The sequence below is a fragment of the Thermochaetoides thermophila genome (assembly GCF_000221225.1).
Source record: "Thermochaetoides thermophila DSM 1495 unplaced genomic scaffold scf7180000011816, whole genome shotgun sequence".
Classification (NCBI taxonomy): Eukaryota; Fungi; Ascomycota; class Sordariomycetes; order Sordariales; family Chaetomiaceae; genus Thermochaetoides; species Thermochaetoides thermophila.
In genome coordinates, this window is record NW_006383032.1 from 3,052,263 (window position 1) to 3,077,631 (window position 25,369).

At 53.0% G+C, this 25,369-nt stretch overlaps 6 protein-coding genes across 6 annotated transcripts; 5 read left to right on the plus strand and 1 right to left on the minus strand.

The window, feature by feature from the left end:
- Positions 1-262: 262 nt before the first annotated feature.
- CTHT_0029250 (uncharacterized protein) lies at positions 263-2,056 on the plus strand (the record flags this gene model as incomplete). The annotated part of the gene is made up of 1 exon (XM_006693317.1): positions 263-2,056. One exon carries the CDS (start codon positions 263-265, stop codon positions 2,054-2,056), a length of 1,794 nt encoding a protein of 597 aa, XP_006693380.1.
- A 2,769-nt stretch (positions 2,057-4,825) lies between these two features.
- On the plus strand, positions 4,826-6,287 carry CTHT_0029260 (uncharacterized protein; the record flags this gene model as incomplete). The annotated part of the gene is made up of 2 exons (XM_006693318.1): positions 4,826-4,867; positions 5,064-6,287. The coding sequence occupies 2 exons, from the start codon at positions 4,826-4,828 to the stop codon at positions 6,285-6,287; spliced, it is 1,266 nt and encodes a 421-aa protein (XP_006693381.1).
- A 331-nt stretch (positions 6,288-6,618) lies between these two features.
- Positions 6,619-7,497, minus strand: CTHT_0029270 (uncharacterized protein; the record flags this gene model as incomplete). The annotated part of the gene is made up of 1 exon (XM_006693319.1): positions 6,619-7,497. One exon carries the CDS (start codon positions 7,495-7,497, stop codon positions 6,619-6,621), a length of 879 nt encoding a protein of 292 aa, XP_006693382.1.
- Positions 7,498-8,711: 1,214 nt separating this feature from the next.
- CTHT_0029280 (disease resistance protein aig2-like protein) lies at positions 8,712-9,425 on the plus strand (the record flags this gene model as incomplete). Its single annotated transcript, XM_006693320.1, has 4 exons — positions 8,712-8,772; positions 8,837-8,844; positions 8,909-9,282; positions 9,359-9,425. The coding sequence occupies 4 exons, from the start codon at positions 8,712-8,714 to the stop codon at positions 9,423-9,425; spliced, it is 510 nt and encodes a 169-aa protein (XP_006693383.1).
- A 1,649-nt stretch (positions 9,426-11,074) lies between these two features.
- Positions 11,075-11,677, plus strand: CTHT_0029290 (uncharacterized protein; the record flags this gene model as incomplete). The annotated part of the gene is made up of 1 exon (XM_006693321.1): positions 11,075-11,677. The coding sequence occupies one exon, from the start codon at positions 11,075-11,077 to the stop codon at positions 11,675-11,677; it is 603 nt and encodes a 200-aa protein (XP_006693384.1).
- A 1,363-nt stretch (positions 11,678-13,040) lies between these two features.
- On the plus strand, positions 13,041-24,791 carry CTHT_0029300 (uncharacterized protein; the record flags this gene model as incomplete). The annotated part of the gene is made up of 2 exons (XM_006693322.1): positions 13,041-24,035; positions 24,105-24,791. 2 exons carry the CDS (start codon positions 13,041-13,043, stop codon positions 24,789-24,791), a joined length of 11,682 nt encoding a protein of 3,893 aa, XP_006693385.1.
- Between the last annotated feature and the right edge of the window lie 578 nt (positions 24,792-25,369).

Genomic DNA, 25,369 nt, shown 5'->3' on the forward strand with positions numbered 1-25,369 from the left:
TCAAAGTTGCGACGTCGGTCTCAAGGTTAACATCGCCGGTAGTTCTCGACAGGATCCAGTTCTCTCAGCCCGAGAAGGCTTGGCGCTGGAAAATTTGAGTGGGACAGCACCAGGTGACAAACATCTGTCTGTCAGCTGTGAACAGCTGGCGCATAAGTTCAACCCCTGAACCCTTGAAATTTCATCCAATGGAAATTCTGCCTAAAAACTCGCTCTCAATAAATGGGAACGGGGAAGAGATTCACAGCTCACAGTCGTCGACATGGGAGAGATTTGGAACTTCGAAACAAGGCCGGAAAAGCCACTTCCATACTCGGATGAATTCTCGTCTGTGGACGAGTATGTTGAAGGCCTGCTGAATTTCGCTGCCAACTCGGACCTGTTCCGCTTTCTTTGCGGCGGCGTTCACATCCTCGACTTTTTCACCACGGACCCCGGCCTGTTTGTCGATGCTGTCCCAAAGGAATGGCAGGATTATTTGCTCCAGACGGAGCCGATGGCGTTCCTGGACTTCTTGATGAGAGACGACCTTGACAAGATTTCGCAAAAGTCTGGCCCCGTCTCCCCTCCTGAGTCTCTGGTCCAATATGTCAAAGATATCCGACGGTTTTCTCTACGGCGAAATTTTCGCCCTCGTCAGGCGAAGCTCCCTGTCCTCCCCAGGCATGTGGCACTGGGCATGAAAACGAAGAAGATCCATGAGGTTACACATTTCGCAGGCTATATCGACCGACTGGCTGAGGATATCGCCCGAGCCAAGGGTGAGGATTTCACTCACTTTGTAGATTTTGGCAGTGGCCAAAACTATCTGGGCCGGACACTGGCCAGCCCGCCATACAATAAGCATATTGTTGCTGTTGAGAGCAAAGAAGCCAACATGGCAGGTGCCAAAGACCTCGACATCCTGTCTGGCTTTGCTGAAAGAGAGAAACGGGTACGGAACAAGAAGCTCTATCATCGACTGTTGGAGATGGTTGACCCGTCACTTCACAAAGACGAAGAAGCTCTGAAGCGCGCCGCCAAGGAGCTTGGAATGAGCGATGAGGACATCGCAACCCTTGATCTCAGGTCCAGAAAGGAGTTGCAAGTCACCTATACAGTCGAGGAGGGCAAAGGCACTATTGAATACGTCGTCGGCCACCTCGAACATGCTGACTTGGCCGGAGTGCTTGCACAACTACGCGGACAGGAAGACGGGGTTTGCCAAGATAAGCTGCGTATGATGGCGATTTCGATACATTCATGCGGAAACCTTTCACACTATGGAATCCGTTCTATGATCATGAACCCGTGTATCAAAGCGGTCGCTATCGTGGGCTGCTGCTACAACTTGCTCACCGAAAAGCTAGGCCCTCCCACGTACAAACCTCCTTTTAGTCGTCCAAGCTTGCAGCCCATCAACCCTCGCGTTGCCAGGGAATCAGAAAGGCGAGATCCCCAGGGCTTCCCGATGAGCGAGAAGGTCTCCACGTACGGCGGCGATGGTATTCGGTTCAATATCACGGCTCGAATGATGGCATGTCAAGCACCTCAGAACTGGACTGACCAGGAGAGCGACGCGTTCTTCACCCGTCATTTCTACCGCGCTGTCCTGCAAAAGATCTTCTTGGACAAGGGGGTCATTTCACGCGTCTACCACGGCGAGACAGCCAGCGCGGCAACACCGTTTAATTCGAGCACAAATCCTGTCATTATTGGGTCTCTTCGCAAGCAGTGCTACACATCGTTTAACGCCTATGTGCGGGGAGCGATCACCAAATTGACCACGCACCCCGACTTCAGCCAATACCACCAAGTCATCCAGGAGAAGATGGGTGACATCACTGATGAGGAGATTGCGTCGTACGAAGAAACTTTCCGATACCGGAAGCGGGAGCTCAGTGCCGTCTGGAGCTTGATGGCTTTCAGCGCTTGCGTCGTTGAATCCGTGATCGTGACTGATCGGTGGCTGTTCCTCCGCGAGCACTCCGATATCGTTTGCGACTGCTGGGTAGAGACGGTTTTTGACTACAAGCAAAGCCCCAGGAATTTGGTTGTTGTCGGCATCAAAAGATAAGCCAGCGGCTTTTGCTGGTTCAGTAACCGATCTTGGAATCTTCGCTCCGATCCTGTGTTGGTTGCAGCCGGATATCAGCGGCGCACTACGGTTGGCCAGGCAGCGCAGCGCCGCCGGCCTCGGGCTTGCACAAAAGCGAGCTCCAGATCTCTGCCAGTCTCGGCCTTCCACCAACCCGTTCTCGGGCCGGGTATCTGCAGCATGCCGGTATCCCTGCAGGTTCAAAACTGGGGGCCCGCAACCCAGCAACGGCCTCTCGACCCAGCTTGTACCGAAGAGACTCGACAGGCCGATAGAGAGATCACACGGGCCACAGGCTTACCTACGCAAGCCCGAAACAATGGGCGGAATTTGTACTTACTGATGACAGCTTGCACTCGCATGATTCGTATCCTAGGGTTCGGCCTTCGGAAGAGTTGGTTAACAAGTCACAACTCGAATTGTCTCGATTCGGTTGATTCAATCTCTCCTCTGGCAGATGCTACAACGTTTTGCCAAAGAAGTCAAGAGCGATGCTGTCACTCACCCAGTTGGCTTAGCTTAGCATCGAAATCACCTGAACACTGCTTGTGAAGACAGACGGTAGGGTGCTAGATAAGGCCCCCCCCGTCCGCACCCAATTGAAGGGTGCTAGCCGACATCACCCTTGGCGGCTAGGTGTTCTCATGACATGGGTTTGGTCTGCAAGCTCACGGGCTCGCTGGGCGAAGATCGGCATGGGAGAGCTGCACCTTGGCTAAATCGTCATCTTTTGTACACCATTGTACTTCCTCGCGAACATGCTATCTGGGAGACTCTCAGTTCAGACATGCCGGTGCTCCTTTTCTTTCTTGTTCGATTGCTCTTTGCTTGACTCCATTCCTGTGACAGGTCCTTTATTTCCTTTGCTCCGGTATGGCCGTCCAATGACTCGAGCTGAATACTATCAACTCAAGTGTCTGCGGACATCTGATGTTCCTTCGAGCTGGCTGCCGTCCTGAAGGCATGAGCGCGGCACATCACAGAGGGGTTGTGTACCCATCCACGCGGAAAGCCAAGTGCGGGGCATCCTTGGCATTCCTGGCCTGTGGCTTGTTCGTCTGGCAAGCGTTCGTGAATCGTGCCCCGCTCCCGATGCTTGTTCCAGCCCCAGACTTGAGGTCTGAATACGACTTCAATTCGCCGGTGCCCAGACAGCGCGTTCCATGCTGTTCCAGAGGTCCGGGGACAAGCTGGGGTTTTTGTGGTCTGTACCGGCATTCCCTCCATCCAAAGCTCGGGTCAAACAGTCACACTCACACCAGATTGCACCCCCACGTTTCGTGGCCCACACGTCTGCAGCGCAGTGCAGAACTGCAGACAGGCCGTAGCGAAAATCTACTGTAAACATCTTGAGCGCTCATGCCTCCGACACATTTTTGGCCAGCCAGCTGGACTGGGTTCTTTCTTCCATGGTGTTGGCAGCCAGCATTGATGTCCCCTGTGCTTAAGTCGCAGGGCACGCACCCAGACACAGTGTCGGAACAGCCTTCCAGGGCTCTATCACTTATTAAGCAACCTAATCCCAATTTATACTCGTCTGCAACAAGCTTCTGTGGAGTTATTTCTCGTCACGCATCAGGGATCACCAAGGGATCCGATCGACTTCTGCGATGAGCTTTCGGTATCCGATGACCACCTATCTATGGAGCACTTTTTGGCTCCATTTAACTTCATCCCTTATCTAACCACTTACACTTTGTCTTTACATCTGCTCTTCCACCTCCCATCCACGACCCGAGACATTTTTCCGTCTGTTGTGCTGCGCAACCCTCTGACGACAGACAACATCGCCCTGTGGCTTCGAACACGACTGCCAGTAACTCCACTGTGCCAATCACAAACATTGGGAAAGGAGGGGAGGGAAGCAAAACGTCCTTCTGGCTGAACCCGCGTCACGAACACGCAGCCACACTTTCAACCTTCTCGATCCTACGTCTTACCATACTCGGAGACTGGTCAAGGACATTCATCCATATTCAGTACCTCAAAAAAAAAAAAGGAACGGGCGACTCATCAGTTGTAGTCATCCAGATATTCAGGGGCCTTGGCACTCCATTAGCATCGGGACTCCTAGGTTCACGCTCCGTTGAGGAGCGATTGACATCACACTCCTCCAAGCTTCTGCCCATGCTACGGATCCGTACCCGAGATTCAAATTTCCCTCCCGTCACTGGTGTTCACACGCAGAACGCCACAAACCCGCCCAGATTGTGATGCCCAGATCTGATTTGTTACTTCGCTAGTTGGTGTTGCCCGGCTCCTGCTCATTGTCTACATATTAACGCATCCACCACCTAGAATCCCTTCTCAAGGTACGGTACCCGTCCTGCTGCCACGGCGGCGTTTTGCTTGGATCCAGTCGTTGGCGGAGTCCACCCCACGTTCGCCATTATTGCCAACTCCGCTTGCCTGGTCCTTGTTGTCAGATGAAATAAAGAAGCATCGTAACTTACTCGAGGATCGCCGGGCAGATTTTTTGTTTTTTTTTTTTTTGTCTATTGGCATTCCGTCTTCCTTCATCCTTTTTGTTACTGCAGCCGAGCAGAACATAGATCTCCCCTGAGTAAAGCAACGACCCTCGGTTGGGTTGGCTTACACGGTCAATTACATCACACCCTTTTCACTACTACTATCACCTTCTCCTCAGAGTAACTGCGGCATCGTCAACCAACTCCTAGTCATCAGTTGCGGAGTGACAAGTCTGCGGTTTCTGCCCTGACGAGTACCTAGGACGAACCTCAGTTTGCAATGGAACAGGGTGTTAATATGAACGCACAGGTGTCGTTCCTTGTAAGTATCACACGTACTCATAGCTCGACTATTAAATGAGAGGGGATATTCACATGATTATGGTCTATTTCCCCTACTTCGCAAATCATCGCTTTCATATTCGATTGGAGACGTAGGGTCGCTGACGGGAGGATCCTAGGAAGCGGCATTAACCCTGATCCATATTCCTTTAGACCTCTATTGGGCCTTTATTCAGCCAATCCTGAAGATTTTGCTTCCGCCTAGCCAAGATCCAACAGGCCAGAACACGGCAAGCTTGAGCAGTATAACTAGCCAGTATCAGCATGTATTTCTTAACATCAGTGTCACGCCCATAGAATGCTCCATCGTCTGTGACTCGGCATGGGCAGAATCCGAGTTCATACCAGCCATAAAACGCCTACCCAAAGACAAGGCAAAGTCGGTGCTTATATCCAAGGACAAGTATGCAGCCCTTTGTGTCATCACCGGATCGCTGGACGCCGGCTCCCGCGTCGCCGACCTAACCTCGCCCCTCGCCCTCGCCAATATCCCCATCTTCTTCATCACCACATATTACTCCGATTTCATCCTCGTCCCAATCAGAGACCGCCAAGCCGTGGTCAAGACCCTATTGGGTAAAGGATTCGTTTTCTCCCAAGATGACCAGTCGCGCCTCATTACCCCCGCCTCAGGACGCCCACACTCCTCCAGCTACAGCAATAACACCGTGTATCCATATACACACGACTGGAGCTCGGCAATCCAAAGCCGGGCCAGCAACTACGCAAGTGAAAACTGCGTCGACCCGAACACCACTCCCCCTTCACCACCGCCCCCATCACCCCCCTTATCACCCACCGCAACGCTCACAGCCCTCGACGAGCTCCAAGAACGCACATTCAGCCTCCTCAAAAAGCGCCATGTCGTGCCATATGTTCAACCGAACTTGACTCTCGTCCACTGCACGGGAATCCAACACCATTCGTCGTCGTCCTCGCCCCGCGGCGCTTCCAACGGCGGCAGTCGCCGTAACAGCCGGCCCTCATGGGTCGATACCATCGACGCAAAGCTGCACACGGCGCTGGTAGCCGCACTGGTATCACAACCACGGTTTGTATCAGTTACGTTCGCGATGGACGACCCGCCATCACTGCTGCTGGATCGTGAGCTGCTGCCGCTGTTTGGCGGGTCGTTGGTCGGGCCGACAGGGGAAGGAGCTGGGTTGGTGCCAGTCTTCCTTGACTTGGCTGATTTGCCATTTGAAGCAACGGGCATTGTGTCTGGGGTTGCGGGGCGGCTGGTCAAGGAGATGGGGTGCTTGGTTTCGGATGGCGAGCGGGCTGGAGGGGGCGAGCTGTCGTATTTGTCAACGGCAAGGGCTGGTGCTGTCATTTTGGAGGAAGGGGTTGCTGGAGAAGCCATGGCTGTTTTGAAAAGAGGGCTTGTTGAAGAGCAGTGAGAAACCAGCTCTCAGGAGGACCCGTACTTGGAGAATGCTGTCCTCCTGGATGAGATCAGAGTTGGCCGCTGGCGTATTAGGGCAAGGATGAGATGATCTACCCAAAAGAAAATATGTGTATCACTTGAAATAGCCCTAAAGGGGAACACAAAAAGTACGGGCTGGGTTTATCGGGGTTCAAATGCATTTGGAAATGAGGAAAAGTATCTGCTGCCGAACTTCGGGGAAGTGGTATGCCCCCTGAGGAGAAAAACCGTAACGAAACGCCAATGATGGTAGTACAGATGTCATGAAGATTTCTAATTCTTGATGACTGGAGTGTTTTGGGTCTTTATTTTCCTCCCTTCTTCTTCTTCTCCCCGCTATTACTCACCAGCCCTGCTTGAACGAATGCGTCCCTGGCGACTTGGTTGATGAGCGTGAACCGCCTAGGTCCCAGCTTGACGCCGCCGTACCATCGTGACACCACCACCATGACGTCCCAAAGGTCCATACGTTGCATGAGATGAAGTAAACGGCCTCCAGCTGCCGTCTCGCCATCATCATCACAATCTTGGAAACTGGTCCCGTTCAATCCACGGATACGCCAGGCCGTCATGTTGTGCGTTGCGGCTCGCACTTTCTTGTCCGTCGCTAGCAGGTGCTGCATATATGAAACAGCTTGCTGCGGCGAGGTGACCGGCGCACAGCGCGCAATAAATGTTGATTTAGACTCGGTGATAGGTTCTGACAGAGTCCACGGTGGAGGGCTAGATAAAATGGGGAGCTCATCAGTGTGCCGGCCATCACGGTTCGGGGTCACGCCTTCATTGCCCTCGTCATCCGACTGCGAAGCAGCTTGCTCCTCGCGTTCTTTCTGCTCTCGTTCCTCCTCCTCTTTCACGGCAGCCAGGAGTTCCTGTACCTTTTCAATGGCGTCGAACAGGCACACTTGGCCTGCTTCGTAAACCTCGCTAACCGCATCTCGGAACAGAGCCAAGTCCCGGGCGGCAGTGCCGCGCTTCCCAGACGAGCCGGAGCTGTGAGTTCCAAGGACAGTGAGAGGGACGTCTGGGTATTCAGGCGGGAACTGTAGCCGGAGAGAGGCCGTCTCGCCGGGGAGGGTGAGGATATAGATGGTGGGGCCTGAGTCCTGCGGGGAGCGAACGAGGGTGTTGTCGCCGTAAATGGAGTTGATGGCTTCTATTTCATCGAGCAGCGCTTCTGACATTTTTTTTGTAAAATCTTCTTAAAACATAGGAAATGGTGAGTCTTTGTCGATACTCTCCAAACACAATGTCGAAAATTATGAGCTGTGAGGGAGAAACTAACAGGAGTTGCGACATCGGCTTGGGCGATGAGGATGACTGAAGTGTGAACCATAAAATATGGGTACTTGCATAAGTATCTCATAACGGAGGTAGACTGGTAAAACGATGCCGCATGACGAGTATGCGGCTGGTACTATCTGTCCACTCTAATAGACATACAAGCTGCTGTGTCCTTTTGAATCAACCTTTCTTGACACCCACACAGCATTTACTCAATAGCCCAGCCGGATTCATTACCCATGGATTAGGCTTACACCTTCATTACAAACGTGTTGTGGGAACTGAAGGCTTGTTTCTAGGACTGCGATATCCATTTCCGTATGCATTTAGAAAATGCAAGCTGTTGCCTGAAAGCCATTGGGTCTCCGACTCAAAAATCTCGGACTGAAAGATGTAGCAATTTTCTCTGAACTAATTTCGCAACAGCATTTCCGTTACCAAAGGTAGTTATTTGAGCAGTGTCCCATCCCCTCATGCGTGTCTGCAACCCGAAGCGTCTATACAAAGAGCAATCGGGACCACTAAACTAGCCGACCAGAAAGCACTCTCGCTGAGTTACTGCTCGCTTCAGTATCAGGTCCAGCAAAAGCGGTGATTCCAATCATTTGGACCCAACTCAGCCCAACAAAGTCATGAAAAGCCTCGAGTCCTGTAGGTCTAGCTCCAAAAAGAACTTTCTATCGTGAGAAGCCCGAGCTTTCTCCGACCGAGTCGGGGCTTTTGTAAAGATGGGGCTCGGCCCAGGGAGCCCGGAGTATATCAGCAGCCGCAACCTACAGCGATAAGCAAACCGTTGGACAAATTCCTTGGCTTAGTCACAACATTAGCAAACGTGACATCCATTGCATCGAACTCTAACAGAGATCGAGTTGCATGAGCTCTTGTCATACTTTTGCTCACTATCCCTACCTGATAAGATATTTAGGGCTGTTTTGTCTTTTCATCTTTGTTGATTCTTTCTTCGCTGCACCTGGTTGACCGGGAGGATTGCTTGTTTGTTGGCTTACCAACTCCATCCCCCACTTCAATTCCGTTTCTTACAACCGCAGGCGCTCAACGCCCAATCTGCCTGTAACCCCGCCCGTTTTCTCCGCAAATCTCTGTCCCAAGCACTATGGGAAGCCCAGTTGAGAGCAAGGACGTAGAGGAGCCTGCTAAATGTGGCTTTTTCTACGGTAAGCGCAGACAGTAGAAATGTCATGTTGAGGGTCGTCAGCAAGTACTGAGTCGTAGTTACAGGAACCTTAGTACGTAACTCGTATCAGGGGCAGCGATCAGTCCTGGAGCAAGAATTGACCATGAGCAATACAGATGGCCCCTGAGGTCTTCTTCACAGTCTGCTATGACACTAAGAATGTGCCGGAAGAGGTGAAGAAGCGCCATAACTTTCACGAGGCCATTCTACATGGCTATTGCCGTCGTCGGGTCCGCAACGCCGACTACCCTGGCATTACTGAAGATAAAGAGCACACAGTGCGCGGGATCTATGTCACAGGACTTAGTGCACACAACATGGCCAGGCTTGACTTTTTTGAGGGATCAGAATATGAGCGTCGAACGGTTACCGTGAGGCTCCTCGAGAAGATCGACAAGGGTGACGGCACATTTGAACTCGTCGAGGGTGAGGAGAGGACTGCTGAGGTTTATGTCTTCTTGCCCACAGGAGGTCTCGAGGGCGATGAGTGGTATGTATCCTCTCAACTCAATATGTTGTATCTGTGGAGATGTCAGCGAAAATCTTCTGACTAAGTTTACTGCCAGGGATTACGAGCAGTTTCGTCGTGAAAAGATGGCATACTGGACTCGGGCTGGTTACGGTTTTGACTGAACTAAAGACAAGGCATATTCTGAGCAGGCACAGCAGGATCAGGGTCTAGGAGATGCAATTGGTAGAGTAAGTGCCTTCTTCGGTACTGACGGATCCTGGTTGGTCTGAGTGCATAAAAAGTTAGGCCTTCATTCGGATTTTATGCTCCATACTGAGATAAAGCATGTCAGTTAGTCCAATTTGTGTCACTAGATGGTTCAAGTTGATGGCAACCTTACCAGGCAAGTTTGATGGTTCGCGTGTACTAGAACAAGCCTCTGGGCGCAACGCGCTGAGCCAAGACACAGCCCGTAGAATGGATTAGTCAACCGCTCCGTCAGGATCGTGACCGTCAAAGGATGGGAATCAGTCGGTAATAGTATCGGGACCATTCCTACGGCGTTGCCATTTGCTCTCCTCCTGAGAGTCTGAATTCCGCATTTGGGACTGAACCTCTATTAACCCAAAGCTTTCAGGCCCGAGTTGATAAAGAACGTTTCAATGTTAAGCGACCGACCGGGCCTCGGACTCTTTGGGCATTGATCTGTTCAGCTTTCAAATTGGGCAACATCTCGCTGCTGACAGGCTGCAAGGTCGCGGCGTCGGCCGCCCAGCAACCACTCAAGATGTGACGCCGCTCTCACACATGGAGCTGTGCCGCAGGGCACCAGCCCGCCTACTACTGAGACGATAAATGGCCTGAACTGAACCTTTCAGGTTTCACAAGACTGTCACGCTGCCCCTGGCCTTCCTCTACAACCTGCAAGCAACTGTCATGGCCGTGTCTGGCTAGGTTTGGCATTCCGGCATACATCGAATGGCCCAGGATTGGGGAAAGTGCCAAAGAAAAGACAAAAAGTCTATTGCTATAGACACGGTTGAATAGTTTGGTCTTAATGTGACAAGCTTTGTCACGGATGCTGGCCTTTGGGTCTGTGTTCATTTATTCACCTTCATTCCAAAACACATCATCTGGACGGCCTCCACTCCTCAAGAACACTCTGTCTTCAATTACGTTCATGTTGCTGCCAAAATTGAAGATTCATACAAGATTGACTGAAATGCTCCGTCCAAGTCAATACGACCAAGGCCCCAATGGCGCACATTGCGTGTCGACCCTTACCTGCGGGCATGCTTCGATTTGCAACTCCTGGCCGTTTTCTATACTTGGCTATCTTGTGATGAGGACTGTCATATGGATACAGATATGGAGGTGTGAATAGTTCGCGGTGGCAGCAGAGGATATAAAGAGAAAGGTAGACTTCGGCATAAGGTAATCCAAATCCTCAACCGCACTTCAACAAGCAATATTTTCAGTTCTTCCCATTAGAACTTTACTTCGTAGTATTGCCTGGCGCAATACACATTCTTATACTCGCCTTTGCTCACACGCCATTTCATTGCCGATTCAGGCTGGTTTTCACTTTGTCGAGCGAGCTTTCCCTTCTTTTCGAAGAACTTTGGACTTAAGAGAAATATCCTAGACATTCATTCCCAAAATGGTCATAATCGGCTACTCCGTCTTCCTTGCTGCACTGGCCTCCCTTTCACAGGCTCATATGCTTCTAAGATCCCCGCCCCCATTCGAAGGGACAAACAATAGCCCTATTGATGAATCAGGTTCAAACTACCCATGCCAGGTAGTTGGGGGTAAAGGGCCAGTCACACGAATGCAGAAGGGCACGCCCCAAATTTTGGCCTTTACTGGGACTGCTGTTCACGGAGGAGGTTCCTGCCAGGTTTCGATCACCTATGACAACCCTCCTACAGCGACCAGCAAGTTTAAAGTTATCCACTCTATCCAGGGTGGCTGTCCGGCCCGGAATGCGGCGGGAAACCTGGGAAATGATCCTAATGCCATCAACCCCGATGAATACGAGTTTAAAATTCCGACAGATCTTCCTTCTGGTAATGCTACCCTCGCCTGGACCTGGCTGAATAAGATTGGGTTACGCGAGTTTTACATGCAGTGTGCTTCAATCGAAATTGAGGGTGAGGGTGGCAGCCAGGCAGCCTTTGACGCTCTTCCCGACATGTTTATCGCCAACATCCCACAGGGAGAAGGCTGCAAGACAGAGGAGAGAAAGGATATCTTGTATCCTGACCCGGGTAACTCGGTCGAGAAGGTCGAGGGGCCGGACAAGGACTTTGCCCCTCCGATTTGCAGCAAGGCTCCCGCTCACCAGGCTACTGAGGCTGCTATTGCCAGCCCTGCTGTTACAGGGACGGTTCTGGCTATCCGTGGTCGTCGCGCTATTTCTCGTCGCTCTTAACTCGAAACTCGGGCTCGGGGATATACAGCTATATTCTGTCTTTTTTAGACCCAGAAGCACCTAGCAGGATCACAGTCATTCGTTTATTTGATCGCATCGGCTCAGGAACGTAGAATCAGCAGACACGGGAGGTTCGAGCCCACGGAACTCGGCACGCACTCGCTAAGGATGTGAACGATTAGGCATTCTTTTGGGAAGTCAACAAGAGGCCATCCGGCCCTCTCTATCATTCACTCAACCCTGACATGGAGCTCCACAGAGAATTATTTATTTGACTTAGGATTACTTCTGAGCAGAAGACTGAGAAGTTTTCAGGTAGCCATTAATTTTGCTTGTTGTTAGAGACGATAGAAACGAGCTATCTGTTCGTCTAGTAAACAGCAGTAGCAGCACACTCTTTTCTAAATCAATTTTGGCCCGCATGGGTGATTTTACAGTCCAATATACAGAGGACAACATGCACGAACCCAAAGAAAGTCTCTCGCGCAGATGACATCGCTGCATGCTCATGTTGAGTGGATTGATACTTGCCCAGCAATTTCTTCAAGCAAAAGTTGACAAGCACCGTTCTTATGGAGACGTCACAGTTTGGTTTAGAAGCGATGACCAATTGCAGGTGGCCTGCGGCATGGTGTTTCGTGCCCGGGCAAATATCTCTGCATGCAGCAGAGAGCCAGCAGCCATGCTGGGGCCTCGAGCAGAGCCGCATTCCGCATTCGATCCAGATTCATGGTGGGGCAAAAAGGTTTATCGATAAACCAGGTGGGACTGTTTTATGCTCACCCTGCCGTGGACCTTTGTTAAGAGCGGGGTTTTTGTCGTCTTTCAGCCAATAGAATTTCTTTTTTGGCTAACACCTGGCTTCGGAGAAAAGATATTTCGAGCCTAGCGCCATTGGAATTCGCGAAGGCAGGCCCCCAGCTTCACGTCTCCTGCCAATTTTCCGTCCGGCGCGCAGCGCTGAGCGCAGCTTCCCATATCACTAACATCGACCCTGTGATACCCAAACTTCTTCCCTTCTGCCATTACGAGTCGCGATTTCATTCCACGATAGAAAAGTTTCGACGCGCGACCGTTTCCGACTCGAAATTTGTTAGTTAGCTGTTTTGTCGGACTCATGAAATAAGAAGCGCGCGCACGCAACAGCGTCTTCTTCCCAGCCTTGTCAACCCAGCTTGGTACGAAAGCACTTTTACTTCCTCCATCCATCTCGAAGCTCTCCAGACCCCGCATTCGCACCGCAGTCGGCTAACCAAATCAATAAGACTCTCCCTCGACCTGATCAGATACTTTTTATCTTACTAAACTGGCGAGAGCCAGCTAGGCTGTCGCCGTATAATTCTGCAGGGTGAATGTTGCGACCATGGCGACCAGTCTAATTGAGGATGTGGTGAAGAAGCTGAGTGTCGCCGAGACTGGTACGGGCAACTCCCTATCCGAACGAAGCCTCCTAGTGCTCCCTCTAATGCAAGTATCGTGCTATACAGAGCTTAAGGTCAAGGCCGAGGCAGCATGTGCGCTGCGCGACAGCCTCGACCATTATACGGCGGGACCCGCCTATCCTGCCTTCTTAAAGAAAGTAATGCCTGTCTTCATACACATCCTCCGTCAGCAGCCGGTGTTCCAGACAACTGGTGAGCAGGGCCATATGCAGAAGCTGCGCAACTGCATCCTCGAGATCCTCCACCGCCTACCGACATCCCAGACCCCGCCCGAGCACTTCGAGCCGTATGCCCACGAGATTGTCGACCTACTGCTAGAGCTAGTCCGTACCGATAACGAGGACAATGTGATCCTCTGTGTCAAGATCCTTTCCGATATCATGCGCCATCAGCACAAGATCATGAGCGGCAAGGTCCAGACGTTCTTGAACCTGATCCAGGAGCTCTTCGAGCAGCTGGACAAGGTCGTCCGGGACCAGCTGGACAATACGTCGACGACTGGGCCCCCAGGTCCCCCTTCGACTCCCGGGAGCACACAGTCCTCGTTCTTGCCGCACCAGCAATCTCCTCGACCAGGCTCTCCGGTCACCACTGGGGTCACCGACTTTGGTGCTGATGCGAACCAGCAGGCCAACCGGCTGCTGCCGAGGGGCATGTACTCCTTCAAAGTCTTGGCCGAATGCCCCATCATCGTGGTATCCATATTTCAGGTTCATCGGTCAGCTGTCACCCCCAATGTCAAGGCCTTTGTGCCCTTAATCAAGTCGGCTCTGTTGTGTCAAGCGAAGGCTCAAGATCAGGCACACCGAGAGGCTGCCGCTCGGGGGACCATCCATATTGGGGTCAGCCCCAACATCAAGAATCGCGCCGCCTTTGGAGATTTCATCACAGCTCAAGTCAAGACAATGAGTTTCTTGGCTTACCTCCTTCGGCAGTACTCGAGCCAGCTGTCTGATTTTCTTCCCCATCTGCCGGACATCATCGTCCGCCTGTTGAGAGATTGTCCACGGGACAAGTCGAGTGCTCGAAAGGAGTTGTTTGTTGCCATCCGGCACATTATCAACTTCAATTTCCGGAAGATCTTCTTACCAAAGATTGATGAGCTCCTTGACGAGCGAACCCTTGTGGGAGATGGCCTCACGGTTCACGAGACCATGAGACCGTTGGCATACAGTATGTTGGCCGATCTCATCCATCATGTTCGGGACCAGCTTTCGCCGGAGCAAATCCGCAAGACCGTGGAAGTGTACACGCGAAACCTCCAGGATAATTTTCCCGGCACGAGCTTCCAGACGATGAGCGCCAAGCTTCTCCTCAATATGGCCGAGTGCATTGCACGACTACCGAATAAGGTAGATGCCCGGCACTATTTGATCATGATACTAAATGCCATCGCCGACAAGTTCGCTGCGATGAATAGGCAATACCCGAATGCGGTGAAGCTCTCTAAGCAGTATGCGCAGCAAGCAGCCAAGAATGTCCCGGAGACATATCTCGCCGATAAGGAGAACCCTCCAGACTGGGATGAAATCGACATCTTCAATGCCACACCGATCAAGATTTCCAACCCTCGCGATCGGGCAGCCGATCCTGTGGTGGATAACAAGTTCCTCTTCAGGAACCTTATGACGGGCTTGAAGAACACGTTCTATCAGCTTAAGAGCTGTAACATCCCAGGAGCGGTGGATCTAACCGGTGCGCCAGCCCATTGGACAGATGTTGCCTACGGCTTCACTGCCGAGGAAGTCAAGGTCATTGCGAAGCTCTTTCGCGAGGGCGCCTATGTCTTCAGGTATTATGAGATCGAAAAGCCGGCCGCAGAGTCCCCATACAGTTCTCCGGTCGAGTACATGGCAAACTTTTACATGGTGTCTAGCAGCAAGGAGGAAAAGGAACTGTTAGAGACGTTTGCCACAGTTTTCCACTGCATCGACCCGGCAACTTTCCATGAGGTTTTCCAGCAGGAAATCCCCCGCCTTTATGAGATGATTCATGAGCATACCGCTCTTTTGCACATCCCGCAGTTTTTCCTCGCCAGCGAGGCCACGTCTCCCTCTTTCTGTGGCATACTCTTGCGATTCCTCATGGAGCGTATTGAAGATGTGGGCTCGGCGGATATCAAGAAGTCATCGATTCTGCTTCGACTATTTAAGTTGGCATTCATGGCGGTCACCTTATTTGCCAATCAGAACGAGCAAGTACTTCTGCCACATGTCGTCGACATCGTGACCAAGTCAATCGAGCTTTCGACCAAGGCCGAAGAGCCGATGAACTACTTCTTGCTGTTACGGTCACTGTTCAGGAGTATTGGCGGCGGCAAATTCGAGCACCTGTATAAGCAGATCCTGCCCCTCTTGGAGATGCTTCTCGACGTCCTCAACAACCTTTTGATGGCCGCCCGGAAGCCCGCTGAGCGGGACCTGTACGTGGAGCTGTGTCTCACAGTGCCGGCCCGTCTCAGTAACCTGCTCCCTCACTTGAGTTTCTTGATGCGGCCGCTAGTTGTCGCGCTTCGTGCGGGAACTGAGCTTGTTGGCCAGGGGTTGCGCACGCTTGAGCTCTGTGTCGACAATTTGACTGCGGATTACTTGGACCCTATCATGGCGCCTGTTATCGATGAGCTTATGACGGCCCTCTTCGATCACCTGAAGCCTCACCCGTACAGCCATTTCCACGCCCATACTACCCTTCGGATCCTTGGAAAGCTTGGTGGTAGGAATCGCAAGTTCATGACGGAAGCTCTTCCTGTCACTTTCCAGCAGTATGTCGACGACAGAGCGAGCTTTGACCTGCGCTTGATAGGATCAAAACGGGATCGAGCATTCCCTGCCCATCTCGGCATCGACCTTGCAATTCAGAAGTTGACGGAGATTCCCAAGCCTGTGAAGGGTGGTGTTCCTCAGCTCTCTAGGCAATATGACCCTTACTACAAGAGGCAAGCTCTGAACCTGATCATCGCACAGACGAAGTTGCGGGTTGGGTTCGACAGCGTTCCTGAGGATCTCCCGCGTCTTGTGCGCTTGCAGGTTGAGGACCTTGTGAAGAAAAACCGGGATGTGGACATTTCCCTTTTTGAGGTATCAGACAAGGAGCGGTCGATTGCCAAGAAGAATGAAGAACAAGCCTTGCTCAAACGGTTGCTCAAAGCCCTGCTGTATGCCGAGTCGATACCGGAGTTCAAGCAAGAAGTGGACGCTTTGCTCGTCAACCTGGCGCGGCACTTTACTCTTATTGAGATTGGGCGCTCCGTGATCGACATGAAGAAGGCGTATACACCATTCGATACAAAATCGGGCGAGGGCCCCCTCTTCATTGATAACAGGGTATTGTCGGAGGCCATCCTGGAGTCCTTGGCAAATGAGAACCTCGAAGTTCGTGAAGCCGCTAAGCGCCTGATCAAGGAGATGCACAACGCGGCCGTGACCGTCTTCGGATCGCCAATGCATGTTCCGCGCATGACATTCTGGAGCAGTTTGGCCTCGACATTCTGCCACGGGTGCTATGAAGAAGAGTGGTTCACCAAGCAAGGAGGCGCCTTGGGCATCCAGACCCTTCTCACCGAGATTGACCTCGGTGACCTCTGGGTGGCGGCCAAGCAGATCGAATTCGTCCGCGCCCTGATGTATGTCGTCAAGGACATGCCCCAGGATCTCCCGGAAAAGACCCGGAGGACCGCTCAGGTCACGCTCGAGCAACTGCTCGCGAGGATCACCAGGAATGCCAAGAAGCAGGACTGCTTGCCACCACCCCCTCCTCCTGCACCTCCTGGATCTCACCCACCGCAACCGCCCCCGAGACCTCCTAGGCTAGCACAGCTTGTTATGATGCTCAACTCTGAGCTTGCTCATATGAATCGACATGTGAGGGCAACAGCCAGGAGGTCGATTGAGGCGATTGCTGCAGCTGCGCAGGCTGAAGTGTGGGAGCTCCTGGAGCCTCACAAGAAGCATATTCTTGGGCCGATCTATGCCAAGCCCTTACGTGCTCTTCCGTTTGCAATTCAAATCGGCTATATTGACGCGGTGACCTATTACATGTCGTTGAAGCGCGACTTTGTTCCCTTCGACGAGAATCTCAACCGCCTGCTTATGGAGTCCCTAGCCCTGGCGGACGCGAGCGATGAATCTCTGGCCGGCAAGACCTTGGAGTTCAGGACGCATGACTTCATCGTCAACCTGCGTGTATCCTGTATCAAGATCCTGAGCCGCGCGATGAGCTTTGAGGAGTTTGGCAGCGGATCGAATAATCCCACAAGACCGAAAGTGGTGTCGGTTTTCTTCAAGTGTCTGTATTCAGACTCTCAGCCAACCATTGACGCTGCCAATGACGCTCTGAAGGCTGTTCTTCAACATACCACAAAATTGCCCAAAGATTTGCTGCAGTCTGGTCTCCGGCCCGTTCTCGCCAGTCTGCAGGATGCGAAGCGCCTTACGGTCCATAGTCTGGACAATTTGGGCCGTCTGCTGCGGCTCCTGACAACATACTTCAAGGTCGAGATCGGAACCCGGCTGCTTGAGCATGTCAAGCAAATCGCCGACCCGAACTTCCTCCAGCAGCTGTCTTTCACCTTTTTCGAGCAGAACAACGCCATGAAAGTCATTGCCGCCGTCTTCAACATCTTCCACTTGTTGCCTGATGCGGCCAGACAGTTCAAGGAGCGCGTCATCGACAATGTCCTCGATTTGGAGCAGAAGCTCCGGAGGACTCACCACAGCCCTTTCCGTCTGCCTCTCTACAAGTACCTTAACAAATACCCTTCTGATATCTGGGCCTTCACCTTGCAGAAATTGGAGGACTTGAGGTACGGTCGCTTTCTGGCTCAGGTGCTGCGCCACCCCGACAGCCAGGTACTTCGTGACTACGGCGCCGCGAATGTCGAGTTCATAATCAAGACATGCAATACCGTCGTCGTCTCTGGCAAAGAAACCAAGTTCATTGCCATCATAAACACAATCAACATGCTGGATGCTCTCTGCCAGTTCCCCACAGCCAACTCTCAGTCCTGGCTAGACAACAAGGAGCACATTGAATGGCTGAAGACGGTTGGTAAGGAGCTGGAGCTCCAACAAAAGAAAAACAGCTTGACGCCGAACCTCCGGCTTCCGGCCCACCAGGCTTCTGAGCAGCTCATGAACATCCTGACAAAGGCGCTAGATAGGAACCCGAATGACCTGGATGCTCTCTTCAGTCTTGTTGAGGGGATCACCTCAGATGACTTCCGCGAGACGCCAGCGTTGCTTTCCCATATCTATAACAAGATCATTCGCAGCGATTCCATCGATTTCTGGAGGATCACCATCCTGCGCTGTCTCGACATATATTCCGGGAAGACGGCGTCGCAGCGGATGAAATGGTATCTGCTGCACAACATTGTCAATCCGATTATTGCGATGGATGTCATGAGGACCTGGGACGACCCAAACAAGGCCTCACGACTTCTGGACAGGACGGTGATCGACTCGATCAACACTAAGATTTGGAAAGTCAACCTGCCCGATCCGCAAGAGGATTTGCTGCAGCCTAGGGTAGACCACACTCGCATGGAGGTCCTTCAACTGTCGGCCATGCTTGTCAAGTATCGTCATGCCCTCCTGCAAGATGCGCGCAAGGATTTCATCAAGTTTGCCTGGACATACATTCGTCTGGACGATGTGATCAACAAGCATGCAGCCTATGTTGTCATCGGGTACTTCATCGCGCACTACGAGACGCCGGCCAAGATTGTTTCCCAAATCTATTTCTCTCTTCTCAAGACGAACCAGAACGAAGGCCGTGCTCTCGTCACCCAGGCGCTGGAGCTGATGGCGCCAGTCATGCCCAAGCGGTGCCCATTTCCTCCAGGTGATCGCAACCCGGTTTGGGCGCTTGCTCCACGCCGTATCCTTGCCGAGGAGAGCCAGAACGTTCAGCAGATGACAGCCATTTTCCACTATCTGGTGCGGCATCCAGATCTGTTCTACGATACTCGAGACAAATTTGCGATGCTCATCATCCAGTGTTTGCGCAAAGTCGCGTCGCCGCCAAACCCCTCGAATGACAACCGCAAGCTCGCGCTCAATATGATGTGGTTGATTTGGCAGTGGGAGCAGCGGCGCGTCGAGAGCAAGCTTAGCGAGCCTCTTCGGGCCCCGTCCGAGTCCCCCAATAGCAACAAGCGCAAACTGGATGAGCAACAAGGGCTTTCTCCATCGGCCACACGGCAGGCTGAGTTCCAGATTCCCTCGGTTGGGCGTCACAAGATGATCCGCTATCTTGTGGAATTCATTGCACAGCTCAACGAGCGTTATCCCCTCCCTTCTGCCAGACCGTCTGATCCTCCTACGACAACGAGCTTTTTGCTTCCTTCTCCTTCAAATGAGCTGTGTAAGAAGGCGACGGCTCTCCTCTACAACCTCCTCCAGCCACAGTACTGGGGCGATCTCGTAGAGGAGATGGACCTGTTCCCGAACGTCACGGATCTCGTTCTGGCGGGCGAGAAGTCAGCCACTCTCCTTTCTGCGGACCCGTCGGACCCCGAGAAGTGCGACGATAAGCTGATCACCAGTATCATCAACACGCTCCAAGTGGTCCGTATCGTCCTCCACTTCAAGTCAGATAGGTGGATTCTAGACAACATGCCGCAAATCCAGAAGATTTTGGAGAAATGCTTGAAGTCCGCAAATCCAGAGATTCAGGACTGCTTGCACATGGCTGACCGGAAATACGATGGAGACCGTGACGTTAAGCCCACCATCAAGCGGATTCTGGACGCTGTTCCGGAAGATATCCCGATGGAGGACGCTGATGGAGACATTGAGCCCGAGTCGCAGACTTCGGAACTCATCGCCTGGCTCTCGGGCATCGCTACGGAGAGCATGGCCGCCGGAAACTATGTCTCGGGTATCAACATCCTGTGGTCTTTGGGCCATCGCAAGCCTTCCATTATCGACCAGCACATACCGGCCATCATGAGGTCGCTCCAGTCAAAGCTGGCTCGTGACCATGTTTCCCACTACGCCGCACTGGGACACCAGGCCAGTGGTCTACGGCCTCAGGCAGACCCTAATGCGCCGACAGAAATGAAGGCTTATGACCTTGAGATTCAGACGAACTTAATCCTGAAGGCCATCGAGGTGACTGCCATGCGCATGGAGATTTTGGGCGACAACAGGAGGCCATTCCTGAGCGTGCTCGCTACGATAGTAGAGAAGTCCTTGCACATTCCGCTCTGCGAAAAGATTCTCGAGATGGTGGAGGGCTGGGTATTCCGGTCGGAAGGCACGTGGCCCACGCTGAAGGAGAAGACGGCGGTGCTTCACAAGATGATATCCTTCGAGCACCGTACCGATCCGACCATGCTTCACAAGTTCCTCAACCTCGTCCTCCGCATCTACGAGGACCCCAAGATCACTCGCACAGAACTGACCGTCCGCATGGAGCATGCCTTTCTCATCGGCACGAGGGCTCAGGATGTCGAGATGCGCAACAAGTTTATGTCCATATTCGACAAGTGCTTGTCCAAGACGGCTAGCGCCCGGTTGGCATATGTGATTCTCGGCCAGAATTGGGACACACTTGCGGACTCGTACTGGCTTGCGCAGGCGTCGCAGCTTCTTTTGGGCGCTGTTGATATGAATCCTACCATCCAGCTGCACCAGGACGATTTCCGTACGCTCCCCATCTCCCAGCTTGTCGCTCCTTATGCCAAGGACTCTCGCGAGCCATCCGTCATGATCGACGATAAATTTGAAGCCTTTATGGCTAACCACCGCCGCTTCCTGGCCGAGCTCGGCGATGTGAGAGCTCGCGACGTCTTGGAGCCTCTGATGCAGCTTCAACACATCGACGCCAACTTTGCCCACGAGCTTTGGGTGGCCTTGTTCCCGATGTTCTGGTCGGCGGTGCCCAAGGAAGACAGGCCGGATCTCGAGCGCGGTCTCGTCACCTTGCTCACCAAGGACTACCACTCTCGCCAGATGGACAAGCGGCCCAACGTGGTTCAGTCGCTCATGGCAGGTGCTGTCAAGACGTGGCCACATTGCAAGATCCCGCCCCATGTCCTCAAGTTTGAGGCAAAGACATACGATGCCTGGTACACGGCACTGCATCAACTCGAGAATGCCGCCATTAAGCCCGAGATCGATTCTGCCGCAGTGCGTGAAAGCAACCTCGATGCTCTGGTGGATCTTTACTCGACCCTCGGGGAGGATGATTTATTCTATGGCACGTGGCGTCGTCGCTGCCAGTTCGTTGAAACGAACGCCGGCCTGTCTTATGAACAGCACGGCATGTGGGAGAAGGCCCAACGCATGTACGAATCCGCCCAAATCAAGGCACGGACCGGTGTCATCCCATTTTCCGAAGCGGAATACATGCTTTGGGAGGACCACTGGGTGCTGTGCGCGCAGAAGCTGCAGCAATGGGAGATCTTACAGGACTTTGCTAAGCACGAGAACTTCCAGGATCTCCTCTTGGAGTGCGCCTGGCGGAACACAGAGTACTGGCAGAACCAGGAAAATCGCGACCAGTTGGATACCGTCATCAAGGGTGTCATGGATGCACCAACGCCGAGACGCTACTTTTTCCAGGCTTTCATGTCGCTTCTCAAGCTGCATAACAAGCAAGAGACTCCCCAGGACTTCAACCGCGTGGTCGACGAAGCGATTCAACTGTCGATAAGGAAGTGGCACCAGCTCCCGAAGCGACTCACCGCGGCCCACGTTCCCCTCTTGCAGAACTTCCAGCAGCTAGTTGAGCTTCACGATGCGAGCGTCATCTGCCAGAGCCTCGCCCAGACGAACGCCAGCAACCTCGACGTCAAGTCCGGCGAGCTCAAGCTGCTTCTCGGCTCTTGGAGGGACAGGCTTCCCAACATGTGGGATGACATCGTCGCGTGGCAAGATCTTGTTACCTGGAGGCAGCATGTGTTTGGTCTCATCAACGCTACTTACTTGCAACTGATTCCGCAACAGGCCCAGAACGCCGGTGGCGCGTCATTTGCATACCGCGGATACCATGAGACCGCCTGGATTATCAACCGGTTCGCCCACGTCGCCAGGAAGCACGCGTTGCCTGAAGTCTGCATTAGCCAGCTCAGTCGCATCTACACGCTTCCTAACATAGAAATCCAAGAGGCGTTCCTGAAGCTGCGCGAACAGGCCAAATGCCACTATCAAAACCCGGACGAGCTGACAAGCGGCCTGGACGTCATCAATAATACTAACCTCAACTACTTCAGCGCCCCGCAAAAAGCCGAGTTCTATACATTGAAGGGTATGTTCTTGGAGAAGCTTGGTCAGAAGGAAGAAGCCGACACTGCGTTTGGCACGGCCCTCTACTTTGACATCACAGCTGCGAAAGCCTGGGCGGAGTGGGGTTACTTCAACGACAGGAAGTTTAAGGAGAATCCTTCCGACCTCCCGTCCGCCAAGCAGGCGCTCACAAGCTACCTTCAAGCGGCGTCGAGCTACAAGAATCACAAGTCGCGGAAGCTGATCGCGCGCATCCTCTGGTTGCTGAGCCTTGATGACGCCAACGGCACAATTGCGGCAGGTTTTGATGACTTCAAGGGCGAGATCTATGTGTGGTGGTGGATCATCTTCATCCCCCAGCTCCTAGTCGGGCTTGGTTACAAGGAGGCGCCGAGGGTGCAGGCCATTCTGCTCAAGATTGCTAAGACGTACCCGCAGGCGCTCTACTTCTTGCTCCGCACCAATAGGGAGGACATGCTCACGATCAAGAAGAACCAGGAGGCAAAAGAGCGCGCACGACAGCGAGCTGCGCAGGCCGCAATCCCTAACAAACCGAACGGCTCTCCGCAGCTCACGAAGAAAGACGGCGCTGCTGGAGCGGCTGATGGCCGACCACCGACAGCCAATGGCGAGACGCCAAAGCCGCCAGAGATCAAGATCGAGGGTGCTGCTCCCAATGCACCGACTGCTGCTACACCACAAGCAGCGGCAAACGCCCCTCAGGTTCCGGGAGCTGCGCCGGCCGAGCAGCAGACAGGCGGTGTCCAGAAGAAGCCGCCATGGGAGCTCACTGAGGAGATCATGAGTGTCCTCAAGACAGCATTCCCGCTTCTTGCGCTGTCAATGGAGACGATGGTAGACCAGATCCAGAAGCATTTTAAGTGTCCGCCTGATGAGGACGCCTATCGTCTCATTGTCGCCCTGCTCAACGATGGTCTCTCGTACGTCAGCCGCATGCCGGCCTCTTATGCTAAGGACGTCAAGCTGCCGGCGGCCACGGAGAACAACATCACGCGCTTTGCCGAGACAATCCTACCGAACCACATCCGCCCCACGTTTGAGGCTGATTTCGTCAAAGTCAAGCCCACGATGTACGAGTACATTCACAATCTTCGCAAGTGGCGCGACAAGTTCGAGGAGAAGCTGGATCGCCGCGCTTCGCCGGCTCCTCTCGAGAGCTTCGCCCATTACTCGCCACATCTCAGCGAGTTCCGGTACCAGAAGTTCGACGACGTCGAGATTCCGGGGCAGTACCTGCAACACAAGGATAAGAATCAGGATTTCATCCGGATTGACCGGTTCCTGCCCAACGTCGACCTCGTGCGGACCATTGGCGCCTCACACAGACGACTCCGCATCCGCGGCCACGATGGCAGCGTCCACGCATTTGCGGTTCAACACCCCGCGGCACGGCATTGCCGGCGTGAAGAGCGTGTCCTGCAACTGTTCCGACAGCTCAACCAGACCCTGGCCAACAAGAAGGAGAGCAGGCGTAGAGACCTGCAGTTCACGCTTCCGCTTATGGTGCCGCTCGCGCCTCACATCCGGATTGTGCAGGAGGACACTTCGTACATTACTCTCCAGAGTGTCTATGAGGATCACTGCAGGCGACATGGCATGAACAAGGATGAGCCAATTCTTTTTACAATGGAGAAACTCCGCGGTCTAATGGATGCTAAGGCCTTGGTAAGTTCCCCCCCGGCTCATGTGCTTGTACATGCCTGGGAACCCGTGCTGACGCGAAACTATTTACAGCAAAAACCGGAGCAGGCGGTCACGGCCAAGCTCGAAGTATACCGGGCCATCCAGGAGAAGTTCGTCGACCATACAATCGTGTTGGAATACTTCCAGGGGGCTTACCCGAACTTCGCCGACTTCTGGCTCTTCCGCAGGCGCTTCTCGTACCAGCTGGCGGCGCTCACCTTTATGACGTACACGATGCACATCGACAAACGTTACCCGCACAAGATGAACATCGCTCGGGGGTCCGGCAACATCTGGGGATCGGAAGCTGTGTCGTACATGGCACCAAGCCGGCCATTATTCCAAAATACCGAGCCGGTTCCGTTCCGCCTGACGCCCAACTTGCAAACATTGATGGGCCCGTTGGCCACAGAAGGCATCTTTGCGGCCTCAGTGATGGCGATCGCGCGTTGCTTGACGGAGCCGGAGCAGCACCTGGAGCATGCGCTGACGCTCTTTGTGCGCGACGAGATGATGTTTTGGTTCACCAACTCCCACCGGACTATGAGCCTGACGGAGAATCAGCTGCGCGAGACGGTGCAGGCCAACTGTGATATGATCGTCAAGAAGGCCCTGGCTCTTGCGCAGACTCCACAGGGCAACTTGCCTGCACACCAGACGGTCACGGATCTAATTGCTAAGGCCACGAATCCGATGAACTTGGCATTGTGTGATGCACTGTGGATGCCGTATCTGTGATTGGGACGAGGAGCAAACAGCTTTGGTGAGGAGGAGGCAGTGGAGGAAGAGTAATGGAATACGACTTGCTTTTTCGTGGGTTTTGTTTGCTTCGCAGCGATGGCTTATCTTCTCTGCTCTGCTCTCTGCTCTGCACGGCGTTACTAGGAATACTATAGATGGTTCTTGAAAGCAGGAAGGATGATTGATATGATGACGACGTTGGTCAAGTGGAGGACATGACTAAATGCTTGATAAGTTGCTGGTTTTTCATTGTTCGTTTTATTGCTCTGTCTTTAGTATGAGTAAAGTAATTGCAAATATTTGTGGAAGGGAGCCAATACACTTGTACACTATGTTGGTGTTTGTTGATGCTTCATCCTCGATGTCTTTGCTGATTGTGTGCCTCGGCATCTTTTGGTGTCCGGGCCGAAACTGATCTGCGGAGACGGACTACGATGGCCGGGTACATGTTCCCGCACGCCAACCCCGCACTGCAAGGGGTCCCTTGGGGCACTTGGAGCTTACCGGCGTAGGGTACTTGAGTTTGTTTGGGGAGGTCCGACCTTGCTTGTACAGCCCCAACCTGTTCGGTTGCA